The sequence below is a fragment of the Mobula birostris genome, chromosome 28, assembly GCF_030028105.1.
Source record: "Mobula birostris isolate sMobBir1 chromosome 28, sMobBir1.hap1, whole genome shotgun sequence".
NCBI lineage: Eukaryota > Metazoa > Chordata > Chondrichthyes > Myliobatiformes > Myliobatidae > Mobula > Mobula birostris.
Genome location: NC_092397.1, coordinates 29838170 through 29855786, shown reverse-complemented (window position 1 = coordinate 29855786; position 17617 = coordinate 29838170). Strand labels below are relative to the sequence as shown.

The 17617-nt window shown below is 45.6% G+C and overlaps 2 protein-coding genes and 1 long non-coding RNA gene across 3 annotated transcripts in view; all 3 read right to left on the bottom strand.

Moving 5' to 3' along the window:
- LOC140189110 (uncharacterized) overlaps positions 1–17617 on the bottom strand; it is a 592538-nt gene that overhangs the window by 252973 nt on the left and 321948 nt on the right. The window lies entirely within an intron of this gene.
- Positions 489–1109, bottom strand: LOC140188890 (histone H1-like). The gene has a single exon (XM_072245548.1). The coding sequence runs from the start codon at positions 1107–1109 to the stop codon at positions 489–491; it is 621 nt and encodes a 206-aa protein (XP_072101649.1).
- Positions 11175–11582, bottom strand: LOC140188977 (histone H2AX-like). Its single transcript, XM_072245638.1, has one exon. The coding sequence runs from the start codon at positions 11556–11558 to the stop codon at positions 11175–11177; it is 384 nt and encodes a 127-aa protein (XP_072101739.1). The 5' UTR covers positions 11559–11582.

Sequence of the window (17617 nt, the reverse complement as noted above, 5' to 3'; positions counted from 1 at the left end):
AGCTGGTACCTGATTGAAGGTCAGTCGGCAAAGTCGCCGGGTAGGTTATCATATATCTTCCCCCTGCAGTCCATCCCCAGAGACAGATCCCTCTCTCAAGACGCCCCCTCCCCTCTCACACAGGTTTCAGCAGTTCCCAATCAACTCAGCTGAATCGGGCTTTGGGATGCGAGGTGCGGAATCTCAGTCACGCTGTCCTGGAGCGGGAGAAGGAACTGGGCCTGCAGACCACCCCACCGGTCTCACTCTCTGTCACACACACACAGCCCGAGTGAAACGCAGTGTTTCACTTCAAATCTGGGACGTCAGGGCCGCTCTGAATGTCAAAGAGGTACCGGGAAAATCGGGTTTTATGCGGTAAGTTCCCCCGCAAAACTCTTTCAGACCGCAGCGGGAATCACAATATTCACGATCAGCTCTTTTCTGAGATGTGGGTGGCTCTGAGAAGAGCCGTTGGGTTCAAACACTTACAAACCGTATATCTTAATTCACTTTTTGACTGCTGTCTTCTTGGCCGCCTTCTTCTTCGGGGCTGCGAGTTTCTTGGGGCTCTTTGGCTTCGACGCCGCTGGTTTCTTAGCTGCCGCTTTTTTAGCCGCTGGTTTCTTAGCTGCCGTTTTTTTAGCCGCTGGTTTCTTCGCTGCCGCTTTTTTAGCCGCTGGTTTCTTCGCTGCCGCCTTTTTAGCCGCTGGTTTCTTGGCGCCAGACTTCTTGCTGGGAGATTTCTTGATGGCAGATTTCTTTACCGATGGCTTGTTCGCTTTCTTCACCGCTTTCACGGCACTTTTTCCTTGACCGGATTTAAAGGATCCCGAAAGACCCGTGCCCTTGGTCTGAACCAAGGAGCCGCTTTCCACTCTCTTCCTGATGTACATCCTGATCTGGGCGCGACGTTTCCCCACATCGACACCGCTGCTGGTCAGAGCCTTCATGATGGCCACAGCGGACATCCCCTTCCTATCGCGACAATCCGCCACAATCTTATCGATTTGTTCGCCCAGTTTGGGACCGGCTGGTTTGCTCCGGCCGGCCGCCTTCTTCTTGGGAGTCTTCTTTGCGGCGGCGGGTGCGGCTGGAGGAGCCGTTTCGGCGGGTGCTATCTCGGTCATGTCGGCGACTCTGGAAAATGCTTCTCACAATCAGACTGAATGAGAACTGAAGCGAAAGGCGGCGGCCCAGAGCAATTTAAAGACAGCGAGCGGACGGGGCGGAGACATCCTGCTGTCAGCTCCCGGAGACTTCATTTTTCTGTGTTTCTCTCTCCTCAAAAACTCTCCGATTCCAATTAAAATCGGACACTCCGGAGACTCGGACTGGTCCCGGTCCGTCACTGAGGCCGCAAAGTTCGCCGGAAAGAGAGTTTAATCGGGATTAAAGGCAGCACTTTCTATTTTAACCCGTTTGATTACTGCACTGCCCGCGATCTGTCTCCATTTTGTTGACCTGTTCTCTGCTTTTCGGCTGAAATTTTGAAACTAACTAAAACTTTGCGGTTAATTCCCGCTTCAGGACTGAACTGGGGAGTGGGGCGATCCCATAACAGAGAAATCTTTTCTTTTTGTACAGGAGGCGCTGGGAAATCCGGCGATGTGTTCGGACCCACAAACACAGTGATACTCGTCTAATCCGCCCGCCGCTTTAAAACACTCTCTCTGAATCAACAAGTCAGGCAGCATCAATGCTGAGAATGAACAGTCGACATTTCGGGCCGAGTCCCTTCATCAGGACTCTGGTGGGAGATGCTGCCTGACTTGCTGGGTTCCTCCAGCATTTTGGCCGCGTTGTTCGCCATTCCCAGAATCTCTTGGCGTTATGCTGACACAATGTTCACATCTGCACCTTCAGAGGCCTGTACTGCTGTCAGAACAAAACGACAGGTTCCTCGTCATATAACACGGTGATAAATCTGATTCTGATTCCAAGGAATAAAGGACAAAGGACATTGTCTGGCCAAACTGACTATGTAACTGAGAACCTCGGGTCCGGGAAATATACCTTGGAAATCTTTTCTACACTTTCCCCAGTTTAACCACGTTTCCTATAATGGTGACAAGAGCTGTATACAAATCGGCAAGTGTGTCCTCCAGTCATTTACACAACTGTGACATAATGTCACAACTGATATACTCTATCCCCTGAGTAATGAAGACCAGCATGTTAAACCCCGTTCTTCACCACCCTGTCTGCAAGTGACACAACTTTCAATGAACTGTGTTCACTTTACCCCTAAATCTCTCCGGCCCATTCCAGTCCCCAATGACCGATCTTTCATAGTGTAAGTTCTACACTGGTTTGACTTTCCAATATGCACCGCCTCACACTTATCTGTATTGAAATGCATTTGCCACACTTGACCCTCTTCCCTAAGTGATCATGAGCACCCTGTAATCCGCGACATCCTTCTAAGTAAAGTTGAGGGAAGTTACTCCAACTCATTAATAAAACTTTTGTGCACTGGCATTGATCAGTGAAGGTGATTAGTATCAATTTCAAAATCATGTTCATTATCACGGACATATGTCATTAACTTTGTTGTTTTGCTACAGCAGTACAGAGCAATTTCTTTAAAAAAACAGTCGTGTAAAAAGAGGATCAGGGAGGGGTGTGAGTCCGAAGATGAGAATAGGAAACCTAAAACCTTGTCCATTCTTGCCTCTTTTACTCTTCATATATCTGAAAATAAATCTTTTTGTATCTTGTTTCTATTATTGGCCAGTTACTTTCATAATTCATCTGACTTCTGCATATTGTTATTATAGTTGTTCTGTTTTTTTTGTTTTAAGTTTCATTATCCTTTAGCTTCCCAGTAATTTTGGTGATATTCTTTGCCCTCTCATGTTCTTTTATGCTGCCTTTGTCTTCTGTTGTTAGCGATGGTTGCCTCATCCTCCCTTTTCAATACTGTTTCTGCTGAGGGATGAACCGATCCTGTGTCTGCCAAATTTCTCCTGGAGACTGAAACTTTTCATACAAGGTAATCTGGGAAAGTTGAAATGCCCAACTGCTGTAAACTTGTTCCCATTACCCCTCTGTGTGATTTACTAATATGTCTGCTGCACAATATCTGAGCCAATTGGGAGGCTGGTAGTATAATCCCATCAAAATCATCATTCATCATTTTATTTAAAACCTTTCCTTACAAGACCTCATCAAAACCCCTCTTATTACTGAAGTGTTGGTCTCCTTATTCAAAGATGCAACATCCCCCACCCATAAGGTAGCTTTTAAATGTTTCCCCTTCATCTTAAACAATTACCCTGTAAATTTAGGCTTCCCTACCCTACAAAAAGAGTGCTCACCTACTGATTTTGTAAACCTCTGGACGGTCACCAGACAGCTCCTTACTCTCTCAGGAGAGAGAAAGAGAGTCCCAGTCTGTCCAGCTTCTGCTGATAATTAAAGTCCCCCAGTGTCAGTAACATTCTCATCAAACTTCCCTCCACACTTGCCAGCTTCATGACATCTTTCCTGCAACTGGATGACCAGAACTGTGCAAAATACAGTCTGGTCTCACTTTGACTTTTACAGCTGTCATACGGCATCCCAAATTCCCTACTCAGTTCCCTGATCAATGAAGACAAATAGGCCAAACACCACCTTCACCATCCTGACTACCTGTGTTGTCTCTTTCAGTGAATGATGTTTCTGTATTTCATGGCCCTCTTCTGTAATACTCTCCAAGGGACAAGAATTTACTGTGCAGATCCTTCCCTGGTTGAACTTCTCATAATGCAACACCTCAAACTTGTCCACATCAATATCCTTCTGCCATTTTTTGGCCGACTTCCCCAGTTAATCTCCATCCAATTGTACTCTCACACAATCTTCACAGTCCACACTACCACCAACATTGCTGTCATCTGCAAACTCACTGTCACTACAATGTCAGAAAATTGTTAATGTAGATGACAACTGACAGTACCAGCACCGATCCCTGTGACTGTCACTGGTCAGAGGCCTCCAACCTGAATAACAAGCTGCCATGACCACCCTCTGTCTCCTTCCATCAAGACAAGTATCTTGTCTGGCATCCCCTCTGCTCTAAATGTGTAATACAAAAGAAATAAAGATTAAATCAAAATATATCTACCTATGGCCTACATCTCTCAGAAGAGACGAAACCTGAACTCCCCACTCCAATTCTGGCCCACTCATACAATGACCGCTCTGGTTAAGTCTAACTTCTTTTTATTGGATCTTGCCACGTTCCGAATTATGGGCAATCAAACATTTCCTCGGGAACTGTGACATGCAAAATGTGCCAACTGCCCAGGTTCACTTCATCAAACTCCCTCTCCTTTTACATAATCTGATGACTGTGTGGGACTGTGGCACTCAAAACTGTGGACTGCAGGAAACCAGAGTACATGCCTGCACTGTTCTACAAGGCCACAAATGATTAAAAAAACACTGTATAACAAACACTGGAATTCCCCAACTGAGATGATTGGGGAGGCTGGATAACTGAAAAGATTCAAAGAGAAGGAAGATAAATGTTTTGTAAAATCAGGGAAGTGGGATTGACATACAAGGAAGGCTGATGGCAGATCAGACTTTATATGGAATTGTGGGTGAGGGACTAAGAGAGGACACACTGGAGGGTTCATCCAGTGGGACAATGTGGATGGAGCTCAGGATAAGAGAGGTGCATTCACTGATGGGGTTATACCACAGGCCTCCCAAATGCCGGCAGGAGATAAAGGAACAGAAATGTAGCAGGTAATGAAAGATGTAAAAGCAACAGGGTAGTTGCAGTGGGTGACTAATTTCCCCAATGTTGACTGGGACTCCCTTAGAGTCAGGGGCTTAGATATCACCGAATATGTTAGAAGAATACTGGGATGTTACTTAACATAGAAGTGGATAGTCTAACCCAGGAAGGGAGCCATAGAAACATAGAAAATAGGTGCAGGAGTAGGCCATTCGGCCCTTTGAGCCTGCACCGCCATTTATTATGATCATGGCTGATCATCCAACTCAGAACCCCGCCCCAGCCTTCCCTCCATACCCCCTGACCCCCATAGCCACAAGGGCCATATCTAACTCCCTCTTAAGTATAGCCAATGAACTGGCCTCAACTGTTTCCTGTGGCAGAGAATTCCACAGATTCACCACTCTCTGTGTGAAGAAGTTTTTCCTAATCTCGGTCCTAAAAGGCTTCCCCTCTATCCTCAAACTGTGGCCCCTCGTTCTGGACTTCCCCAACATCGGGAACAATCTTCCTGCATCTAGCCTGTCCAATCCCTTTAGGATCTTATACGTTTCAATCAGATCCCCCCTCAATCTTCTAAATTCCAACGAGTACAAGCCCAGTTCATCCAGTCTTTCTTCATATGAAAGTCCTGCCATCCCAGGAATCAATCTGGTGAACCTTCTTTGTACTCCCTCTATAGCAAGGATGTCTTTCCTCAGATTAGGGGACCAAAACTGCACACAATTCTCCAGGTGTGGTCTCACCAAGGCCTTGTACAACTGCAGTAGTACCTCCCTGCTCCTGTACTCGAATCCTCTCGCTATAAGTGTCATAGAAAACATTGTATTCGGAAATGAGCCTGGCCATTGATAGAAGTTTCATTTTGGGAACAGTAAATAAGGACAAGACTGGACCCGGTGGTAATATGGTCATTTGGGGTACAGTTAATTGCAACTGTCTACATTGAACATGGAAATGATGTTTAAAAGCAATCGGGTCAGAATTCAGACAGAACTGTTTCTATGAGGAGGAAACACAAGGATGGTAAAGTCTGGCAGAGGGGCATAGTGAGAGATGTTATGAATTCAGACTGAAAGAAAATGAAGGATAAGGAATATTTCAGAAGTAGAAATTGGAGAAAGCCTCTGGCAACATGAAACAAGTAAGAGAGAAGTTAGAGAGAGAATCAGAAGTGTGAAACGGGAAGAAGAAATAACTTTGGTGAGAAGGGGCACTGCGGAGAGGGTACGACAACACAAGCACAGAGGAGAGAGTTTATGTCTGAAGTGTGCGAGGGACTAAACCAGTACTTCTCATCAGTATTCATCAGTGTGGTCATGGAGGATAGTGAGATCAGAGAAGGGAATGTTGATATTCCAGGGCATGTTGTTCCTCAGGCAATGGAGACAAATTACAGATTGGTGAGTCTTGGATCAATGTTCGGGAAATTATTCGAGAATATTATTAGAGATAGGATCTCTAATAAAAGTTTGGAGGGTAAAAGGAGGATATCATGATTCAGAAGGCAAAGTGAGCAAAATCCAAGAGATTCTCTTGGTATATTCATAGGAAAAGTTAAGTTAGACACAGAATCACCCTTGGAGGTGAACATGGCCATCTGTGTGTGGAGGCAAATGAAATAGGAGAGGCTTTCCATGAATATTTCTGACAGTTATTTCACCATTGCAAAAATTCTTTAAGGTTGTTAAATCTCCAGGGCTTTATCAGGTACATTCTCGTACTTTGTGGGAAGCTGGAGAATACACTGTGGAGGCCAGGGGGGAGATTATTTTGCTTCATCTCAGGCACCAGTTGAGGTTGCACATGATTGGACAGGGTGACTAATGTGGAATTGATAGTTTTGAGGCCCAGACTGTGGATGATATGAAGAGGCAGGCTGTGTTGAGGAAGCAGGGAGTCTGCAGTAGCACTTGGACAGATTTGGAGAATGGACAAGGAAGTGCCAGATGAAATACAGTGTAATGAAGTGTGTGGTCATGTACTCTGGTAGGAGGAATAACAGCCTAGGCTCTTTCTAAACAGGGAGAGAACAGAAATCAGTTGTGTGAAGGGTCTTAGTGCACGATTCCCGAAAGGTTAATGCACACATTGAGTTGGTAGTGAGGAAGGCAAATGTAATACTTGCATGCATTTCAAGAGAACTAGAAAATAAAACAAGGATCTAATGCTGAGGCTTTGGTCAGACCTTATTTGGAGTATCATGAGCAGGGTTGGGTAACTTTTCTAAGAAAGGATGTGCTGGCATTGCAGAGGCTGTAGTGGAAATTCACGAGAATGATCCCAGGACTGAAAGAGTTAGGATGTAATAATCATTTGATAATCTGGGCCTGCAGTCACTGGAGTCTAGAAGAATGAGGGAGAATCTTATAGAAACACATTGAATATTGAACGGCCTAGATAGCGTTGATGTGAGAGGATGTTTCCAATAATGGAGGAATCTAGAACCAAACCACACCCTCGATAGAAAGATGCCCCTTTAGAATAGAGATGAGTAATTTCTTTAGTCAGAAGGTGATGAATCAATGGATTTCATTTCCACAGGCAGCCATAAAGGCAGTCAGTGGGTTTATTTAAAGCAGAGGTTAGTAGATTTTTAATTATTATTAAGGGTATGAAAGTTTATGGGTAGAAGGCAGGAGAATGGGGTTGAGAGGGATATATGATGGAATGGCAGAACAGACTGAATGGGCCAAAAGGCCTAATCCTGCTCCTGTGACTTCAGGACTGATGGTTTATGCGCTGCCATTGTTCAAAAAGGGTAGTGGAAACTACAGGCCCATCAGTCTGTAATTTGTTGGAGGAGTTTCTGATGAACAGGATCCACCAAAATTTGGTTTGATTCAAGACAGTCAGCACAGTTTTGTGCAAGGAAAATTATGTCTGGTAATTTCTTGCAGCCCTTTGAGGGGTTTCACAAGGACGTAGATGAGGTTAGGGCTGTGGATGTTGTTTATATGGACATTAGCCAGGCCTTTGACTATAGTCTGGAAGGTTAGATCTAGAAACTGGAATCTGGGGAGATGGTTGATCGATTCCATAATTGCCTCTGTGACAGGAGGCAGAGGCTGATGGTTGAGGGTTGTGTCTCAGACTGGAGCTGTCTGTCTAGTGGTGTGCCACTGGGTGACAGGACCTTTGTTGTTTGTAATTTATATAAATAATGTCCATGTGAATGTGTAATTCACTGAAAGTGACGTCTCAGCTAGATACGGTGGTGAAGATGGGGTTTGATCTGCTGGCCTTCATCATTCATGTCACTGAGTACAAGAGTTGAGAAGAAGTGTTGCAGATACACAAGTCTTCGGTGAGGACTGATTAAAGGAAACCATGCTGACTTTGGCCTATTTTTTCATGTGTTGCCAAGTACCCGAAAATACATCCTTGACAATTGACTCCATCATCTTCCCAACCACTGAGATCGGACAAGCTGGCCTATGATTTGCTTTCTTCTGCTTCTCTCTCTTCTTTAAGAGTGGATGACCTTTGCAATTTTCCTGTTCTCTGGAACCACACCAGAATCCAGAGATTATGGAAAGATTATTACTAAAACTGCCACAATCTCTTCAGCCACATCTTTCATAGAATTGGTGTAGATAATCTGGTCCAAGGGAATTTTCTACCTTCAGACCTTTCAGTTTCCCAAGGACCATCTCCCTAGTAAAGGCAAAATCACTCATTTCTGCCCCCTGATTCTCTTGAATTTCCAGCAGACTGCTAATATCGTCCCCAGTGAAGACTGATGTACAATACTTAATCAGTTTGTCTGCCATTTTCCTGTACCCCATTACTACCTCTCCAGTAACATCTTCCAATGAACTAATATCTACTTTTGCCTCTCTTTTACACTTTGTATATCTGAAGAAACTTTTGGTATCCTCTTTAATACCAGTGGCTAGCTTACCTTTGTATTCCAACTTTTCCCTCTCTTCATGACTTTTTTTGTTGCTTTTTGTTGGTTTTAAAAGTTGTAAATACTCTGAGAGTCAGGGACATCTCGGAGCAGATACAGAACAGGGGGATGGTGTTCATTCAGCCAGAGATGGTGATTCACATCGGTACCAATGGACAGGTAGAAAAGGGATGATGTCCCACAGAGAGTTAGGGAAGAAGTTATGGAGCAGAACCTGAAATGTTGTAATCTCCAGTTTACTCCTAGTGCCCTGTGATGGTAGGGATACAAACAGAAAGTGAGAGCTGATGAATGTGTGGCTAAGGAGCTGATACAGGGACAGGGTTTCAGGATTACAGAACATTGGAACCTCTTCTGGTGCTGGGGTGACATTTACAAGAGGGATGGTTTGCAGTTTCACTGGAGGGCGGTCAGGATCATGAGGTTCATTGCTGCACCTTATGAGGGTTGAAACGAGATTGACAGGGGGATGTGAAACAGAACACCAGTCACTGAATGGAGAGATTGAAGCTGAGTTAGATGCCAGGCACAGCAATATGTAATGATGGATTTTGAGGCAAATCCACATCTGACCTGGAGTTTGTTTAAAGACCAGTGCAGTGTTTCAGGGCCAGTTTTTTCCAGTAAGAGGGAGGGTCAAGAATGGCAAGGTTCAGGAACCTTGGATGATGAGACAGGAAGTTAATTTAATCGAGGAGGAGGAAGAAGCATAAGTAAGGCTTAGGAAGCTAGAATCAAACAGGGTGTTTGAGGACTATATTTAAAAAACAGGGGAACTCAAGAACATTCGGAGAGCTGGAAACACTGATGAAAAATCTCCGGCAAGTAGGATTGAAGATAATCCCATTGCATTTTGTACATTCGTTGTGGTGAAAAGGATACCTAGGGCTGCACCTTGGGAGATCCAACATCAAGGGTGTGTACACAGTTAATGGCAGGAACATTAACAGTATTGACAAAGAGAAGGATGTCGAGGTTCAGAGACATCGGTTCCCTAAAACTGGGAGCACAGGTTGACAGGGAGGTGAAGTCGGTGTATGGCATGTTTACCTTCATCAGGCAAGGCATTGAGTTCAAGCACCAGGACATGATGTTACAGGTTTATAAAATGCTGGTTAGGCCACATTGGGAGTATCGTGTTCAGTTCTGATCACCTCATTATAGGAAGCATGTGGAGGGTTCGGAACAGGATGTCTGGAGGAGGTGTGCGCTGAGGAGAGGCTCGACATGCTGAAACTTTTTTCTTCTGGAGTGGCGTCGGCTCAGGAGAGATTTGATAGAAACCTGTGGAATTTTGTGGTCATAGTTGGTGTAGACAGCCAGTAATATTTTTCACAGAAGGCATGTATTTAAGCTCAGAGGAAGAAAGTGAAGACAACAGATTGATGGAGACATGGAATGCACTGTCAGGGGTGGTGGCAGAGGCAGAGAGCACAGGAGTATTTAAGGAAATCTTAGACAGTCACAAGAATATGTAGAGAAGGGCCAAAGGGCCACTCCTGTGCTGTCTTTTGTTCTCTGAACAGCAGATGGCCCCGGGCATGGATCCGTGCAGGAGACTGGGATATTATATCTCCAACAGAAAAAATGATTGTCGGAGGGGCAGGACCGACAGCTCAGTTTCACAGTACAAATGCTACAGGTACGATGGAGTGGAGGGGAGAGAAGAGAAGACAGAGATGTGTTTGACCAGAGAGAACATCTCAGTGGTACTTAGAGAAGACATCCCTGGGGGTTGCCGCATCATGTATACTGGGACCGCCGCACTGCAAAAGGGCTGGTGGTGCAGAATTTATTCTGTGTGTCCAGTTTTATCAATCAGTATTTAGAAGTTCCTACTAGAGACAGGACAGCACTGAACCTCCTTGTCGATCCACCCACCCCCTCCCTTTTCTTCCTGGCACAAACAAAAGTCTGTATCAGAGCGACCCACCGCCTCACAGAGGGAGCCATGTCTCGGGAGATCTGACTAAACTGACCCTTTCTTTGCAAATGTTCATTTATATTTCAGAGACCCAGGCGGACGAGATTTTCAGTAAATACTGTCAGTTCCATACGGTAAATGTACTTTTGCAGATAAATGTAAAGCTGCAAATCAATATTGTTCTGTGAGGCGGTGGGAATTGCTCATGAAGCGATCAGCGGAACGGTCCGGGGTCAACCCGCAATGTGAAACCCAGACAACGCGGTTTCAGGTCATGAAGACCGGAATCGTTCAATGATCGGAAATTAAATTCACCCTTCGGGGGCTGACTCTGAAAGTTAATTTCCCCGCCCCGCAAGGGGAGAGAGCTCCATTCAGACAGCAGAGAGGGGAAATGAGTCAGGGCGAAGCAGACCGCGTACTGTGCAGACTTATACCGGTTTAATTCGCGGAAGAAACACGACAGAAGGAGAGAAAACGTTACCAGCGATGCCTCCGATCGGGGCCGTGTCAAATACACAGCCGAGTTATTCCGAACGGTAATCACCAGCTATTCAGCTCTTCTACAGACACTGTGAGTGGCTCTGAAAAGAGCCTTTGGGTAAATAGGTTCAGTTTACGTCGCTTCACTTACTGGCACCGCCGGTTTTCTTGGGCAACAACACAGCCTGGATATTGGGTAACACACCGCCCTGAGCGATAGTCACCCCTCCCAGCAGCTTGTTCAGTTCCTCGTCGTTGCGGACGGCTAGCTGCAGGTGTCGGGGGATGATGCGGGTCTTCTTATTGTCCCGGGCTGCATTGCCGGCCAATTCGAGGATCTCGGCTGTCAGATACTCGAGCACAGCAGCCAGATAGACCGGGGCTCCGGCACCCACCCGCTCAGCATAGTTGCCCTTTCTTAGGAGTCGATGAACCCGGCCGACCGGGAACTGCAGTCCAGCCCGAGATGAGCGAGATTTGGCCTTGGACCGAACTTTGCCTGCGCCGCTTTTTCCACGTCCAGACATTTTCAAAGTCACAGTAACTGCTCCAACGACAGTGAGGGAATGTTCACCCCGCCCCAACTCGCATTTTTATACTTTCTTTGAGAATGCAAACTAATGCTCGTGATTGGTTTAATGCTGCTTGTTTTCATTGGTGAAAAGAAATGGCCCAATCGACGAACTGCCTTAATCACCAATCAAGAGCCCGTAAAGGTAGAAGCGCGGAGTGTAACCATCTCCTCCCCAAAGTACACTGAAAATTGAAAAAAGCCCGCCAAAAAAAACTCTTTGTTCAAATTTAATCTGAAATTAAATCATTGCTGATCTGTTTGAGGACTGGGTCTTCGTATTTCCCCCTGTTACTGAAACCGGGCACATTAAATGCAAGTGTAGTTGATAATGGAGTGTCTGGGAACTCAAATTTCTTTCAACTCGTAAAGGAACCGAGTAAAACTGACACTCAGCTTCTGCCCGGTGCTGGTCATTGTGTAAACGTTATGAGGTAATGGTCAAACGGTTCTTCTCAAACTGTGACCAGCGGCTAGTCTGCAATTTTAAAAAAAAACTGTTCTATGAAAGAACCGTGTAGTCGTTCCGGCCTCGCATTGAAATAAGATTCAGAGAAGTTACCTAACTCCAACTAATAAACTCCTGAACCCACAGCTAAAACAGCAACGGGAGTGGGAGGAATGTTAAACACCAGGATTATAGGGGGAAGATGAAGCGGATATTCCAACCGCTCTTTAGCTCCTGTAAAAGTCACCACACATAAAACGTGCGCCATGTATTGCCTAAATGCTGGTACAACTCTCTCAGTGAAATCGTGAGTGGCTCTTAAAAGAGCCGTTGTGTTTTCGATCATCGCACTGGGAAGCTTTACTTGGAGCTGGTGTACTTGGTCACCGCCTTTGTCCCTTCGGACACGGCGTGCTTGGCCAGCTCCCCGGGCAGCAGCAGGCGCACAGCGGTCTGGATCTCCCGTGAGGTGATGGTTGACCGCTTGTTGTAATGGGTCAGGCGGGAAGCCTCGCCCCCGAAGATATCGTTAACGAACGAGTTCATGATGCTCATGGCCTTGGAGGAGATGCCAGTATCGGGGTGAACCTGCTTCATCACTTTGTAGATGTAGATGGAGTAACTCTCCTTCCTCAGCCTCTTGCGCTTTTTCCCTGCCTTGCCCGCTGGTTTGGGCAGAGTTTTCTTGGCGCCCTTCTTCGGAGCAGGTTTCGCTGTCTCAGGCATTTCAGCTGACCGCTTCAGACCCACAAATAAGCAAAACGGGCTCGGAGCACGAATTAAATAGGCAGCGCCCAGAGGTGTATGCTAATGAGGGATGGGATGCCTAGGATTCTCAATGGCTATTTGAAGTAACGTTCATGCAGTAAGGTAATTTAATTGGATAGCTAATGGAATTCGTTCAACCAATCAGAACTCGTTCTGCACTACCCAGTGTTCGTTTTGGGTGACACCGTGGACAGGGACCTGTCGCCGATCTGGTGAGTTGCCGCTGCCGGTTAATTCCGCTGGAAGGAAATCTAAAATACAAAATGGACCAACTACAGCGGCAGTATTCGGCCATTCGGCCCGTCGTATCTGCTAGAAAAGCAGATGGAATGAGGAAAACACACAGTTGATAATATGAAACGTTTATGTAATGAAACAGGACAGCAGGAGACCGAAGGTCAAATGGACCAGGTGAAAGATAAATTCACTGCAGCAGCATCATAAACACGTAGTATCCACGATACAGTGCCCACAAGAACTAAACTGCTGTACAGAATTGTAAAAAGAGAAGAGAATTAGCAGTTAGTCCTGACGAAGGGTCTCGGCCCAAAACGTCGACTGTACCTCTTTCCCAGAGATGCTGCCTGGCCTGCTGCGTTCATCAGCAACTTTGAGAATTTGAACGAGTCTCAAGACAGTCCATTGCAGTGTAAATTGATCAAAGTGGTGCTGTCTTGAGGTGGGGAGGAGCGTTGTTCGGGTTTGTTAAAGTACGTAATGTCTGTACATTACGTACAGGGTTCATTCTGTACCCGTCAGTCTCTGGTACAGTGTGAAAGTGAGGGGTTCATCCTGTACCTGTCAGTTTCCAGTACAGTGTGAGAGTGAGGGATTCATTCTGTACCTGTCAGTCTCTGGTACAGTGTGAGAGTGAGGGATTCATTCTGTACCTGTCAGTCTCTGGTACAGTGGGAGAGTGTGGGGTTCATTCTGTACCTGTCAGTCTCTGGTACAGTGTGAGAGTGTGGGGTTCATTCTGTACCTGTCAGTCTCTGGTACAGCGTGAGAGTGAGGGATTCATTCTGTACCTGTCAGTCTCTGGTACAGTGTGAGAGTTTGGGGTTCATTCTGTACCCGTCAGTCTCCGGTACAGTGTGAGAGTGTGGGGTTCATTCTGTACCTGTCAGTTTCCGGTACAGTGTGGGAGTTGGTACTTGGCACTGTGTCTGCCAGTCTCTCATGCAGTGTAAATGTAGAAACTTCTTTCAGATTCATCCTCACAATTGAATTCTTTTTAGCTTTTTAAACAATATCATACAATGTGATGTGGCCACACATTTGTTGGAGGAACAACACCTTATGGGTGGCTTCCAACCTGACGGCATGAACATCGAACTCTCCCATTTCCGGTAATGCCTCCCGCTGCCCCCCCTTCACCATTTCCCATCATCTTGCCCACCCACCATCTCCCTCTGGTGCTCCTCTCCCCTTTTCTTTCTTCCATGGCCTCCTGTCTCTTTCACTAATCAACTTCCCAGCCCCCTACACGTTTCACACTCACCTTATTTTCTCTCTCCCCTTCCCCACCTTTTAAATCTACTCCTCACATTTTCTCCTTAAATCCTGCCGAAGGGTTTTGGCCCAAAACAGTGGCTGTACTTTTTTTTTTCTGTAGATGCTGCCTGACCCGCTGAGTTTGTTCAGTGTTTTGTGTGTGTGGCTTGGATTTCCAGCAACTGTAGATTTTCTCCTGTTTGTGACACAATGCTGTACATCAGTATCACAGCGATGATGTATCTGGTTACATTGTACTAATCTGAATGGACTTTGGAGCAGAGCCTCCAGAGTAACAAGCCCAGACCATTCAACCCAACCCTGGTCTTGTGATAAATGTGTAACTTTCCTCGAGTCTCGGTGTGGGAGGGTTTGAATGGTGTGGAGCAACACTCGAACTGATGGAATTGAGAATGATTATGACTGTAGATATGTAACCAGTGTGTCCACAGTGATCAGTGATGGGACCTCTGTCTGATCGGATCAAAATACACATGGGCGGATCAGATCGCTGATGACATGAATATTGATGCAGTTGTGGGTGGCGAGGAAGGTTGTCAAATGGACAGAAGTGGATATAGATCAATTGGAATCATGCATGGAGAAATGGGGGAATGGATTTTAATCTGGGCAAGTGTGAGGAGTTTTACAGGTAAAATGTCAGAAGAAACTCCACAGTAAATGGCAGCACCCTTAGGAGCACTAATACACGAGAGAACTTGATGTGTTTCTCTGTATTATCTTGCAAGTGTCACTAAAAGGAAGTAAACTGCTCTAAAGATCACAGAGGGGGAGCAGTAAGAGGATTCAGTGGGGGGTGGGGTTGCTGTAGGGTAATGTCATGGCTGGAAATGTGCATAATTAATGACCACTGACATTCTGTTGTGTTTCTCTTTTAGAAGCTGGACTGCTGTTATGATGTAAGTATGTGAAGTTTTTTTTTAAAACTGTGCTTTATGTTTCTGTATTTGGAGGACAATAAATGAGTTATGGTTTTCCTGAAACAGAAAATGCCTCATGCCATTTTATTTGTAAAAGCCTTCACACTGCAAGAATACGGCAGTGTCAATCTGCACCAAGAAAACCTGATCAATGGCATTGCTTACTTTGAGTTTACTGCCGTTGAATGCCAGCAGGGTCACAATCAGCAGAAACTCTCACAAAGCAGCTCTGTTTGTATTGTGTGCTTAGTAGGTCTGTGGGAGATACCCAGAATGTGAAGCTATAAGTAATGTAGAGAGACACACTGAGCCAAGTCACAGCTTGATGGGCAGAGAGGAAAACAGAGAATTTGATGTTGTGTCCTTATGCCTGAACTATGCCCAGTTAGAAGTGTTGTTCCTGCGCACAGTGTTCAGCCTCACTGTAACAGTGTGACATCAGACATCAACATGAAAACCAAAATAATCTCAGCTGAGATATATTCTCTTTCACCTGTTGATCTTCTTTGCAAACATTTTACAGGGCAGAAAAGGCAAAGAATTTCTGTCTGAGAATCTCAAATGCAACAGCGTGTCACTTCTGCTGTGTCAGTCAGTTCCCCAGCATTTGAATGCTACCAATCACTGAATATGAAGGGGGAGATGGTTGAGAAGACAGCACACCAGAGTCCCAATACGTGGACTTGTCCATGGACTGACCTGATAAATGGCCATAGAGTTGATACCAGTGAGTTGGCGTTCACCGCCTCTCATTTTGGAAGGGATTCACCAGGCCACTGCACCTGCAGATACACCAGCAAGTTCACACGGGGAGAGGCCATTCACCTGCTCCATGGCAGACGGGATTCATTCAGTCACATGAGCTATTAAAACACCAGCCAGTTCACACTGGTGAGCAGCTAGACTTGGCTCTGTTGTCTCTGTGTCTCAGTATAGCTTCACACCTGTTCCGACTGTGGGAGGAGATTCATTCAGTTCACCCACCGTGTGAGGCTCCAGTGAGTTTACAATTCATAGAGGACACACTTCTGTCCTGAGTCGGCAAAGAAATTTACTCAAGTCATCCTTCCTGCTGAAACACCAGCAACTTCACATCAGGGAGGAAGTTATAATAAGCTGTATATGGGACTGTTAATGTCAGATTCCACAGATATTGTGGCTGGTCATCAGACCCAGGACTGAACCCTGGTCACTGAGCATTGAGGGGGTTCATCCCACCATCTTAAAATACACTGATGTTTAATATTGTGGATCTGTCATAGACAAATAGATCAATTCCATTTCAAATCCTGTGTCTCAGGTGCTTCCTCCCTGTCACACTGATAATGAACAGTCGAGAGGCCACCCAGTCCAGCTGGTACCTGCTTGTGTTCCTATTGCACACCAGAGCTTTCAAACTCATCCCTGCCGTTCACCACTAACTCACCCTATAATGTTCAGGATGTAACTGGTCACCGGTCTGGGGATGAAGAGGTTTACCTTGAATTCACTCCATGACTTTCTGTAAACTGCAGAGGATTAATTTACTGTGGTTTTCTCCCAAATATTCCTCATCCCTCACAGCTCTGGACCAAGGCTGAAGTCTTGTGTTGTTAAAATCTTCCTGTCCCGCTCTGTTCATTGTTTTGTGTCATTTTCACTGATTTCGAAGGGCTGTGCCTCACATTGCCGGGCTGTTGCAATACAACACTCTCCTCTAAAGTACGACAGCAGAATGGTGGAGCAGAAAGAAGAGGGGTCAGCACAAATGAGGGCTTTGGAGCTCCAGATGTGATGGAGGCTCGAGTTTACATAGAGTAGAAGGAGGGAATCAGACCAGGAGGATGAGGCTGCAAATGGAAGTTCAGCAACATTTGGAAACTGATTGACTGAAAAAAGAGGTTTATGTTTGCAAAATACTGGAGGGACTCAGTGCCCCCCAGCAGCATCTGTGCAGACAAATAAATAGTTGATATTATGGGCCAAGACACTTCATCCTATCTAGACTGTTTATTCCTCTGTTTAGCTGCTGCCTGACCTGCTGAGTTCCCGCAGTACTTTGTGTGTGTCACTTTACAGTTTATTCCCAGCATCTGCTGAACCTCGAGTTTCATATCCGCATTTCTAAATGAGTGGGACTGTGACAGTTGTCATACAAAATGCTTGTTGACATTGAGTAATAAACAGGAGAAAATCTGCAGATGCTGGAAATCCAAGGAACACACACAAAATGCTGGAGAAACTCTGCAGGCCAGACACCATCTGTGGATAAAAGTACAGCTGACGTTTTGGGCCGAGATTCTTCAGCAGGACTGGAGAAAAAACAATGAGGAGTAAATTTTAAAGGTGGGGGAGGGGAGAGAGAAACACAAAGTGACAGGTGGA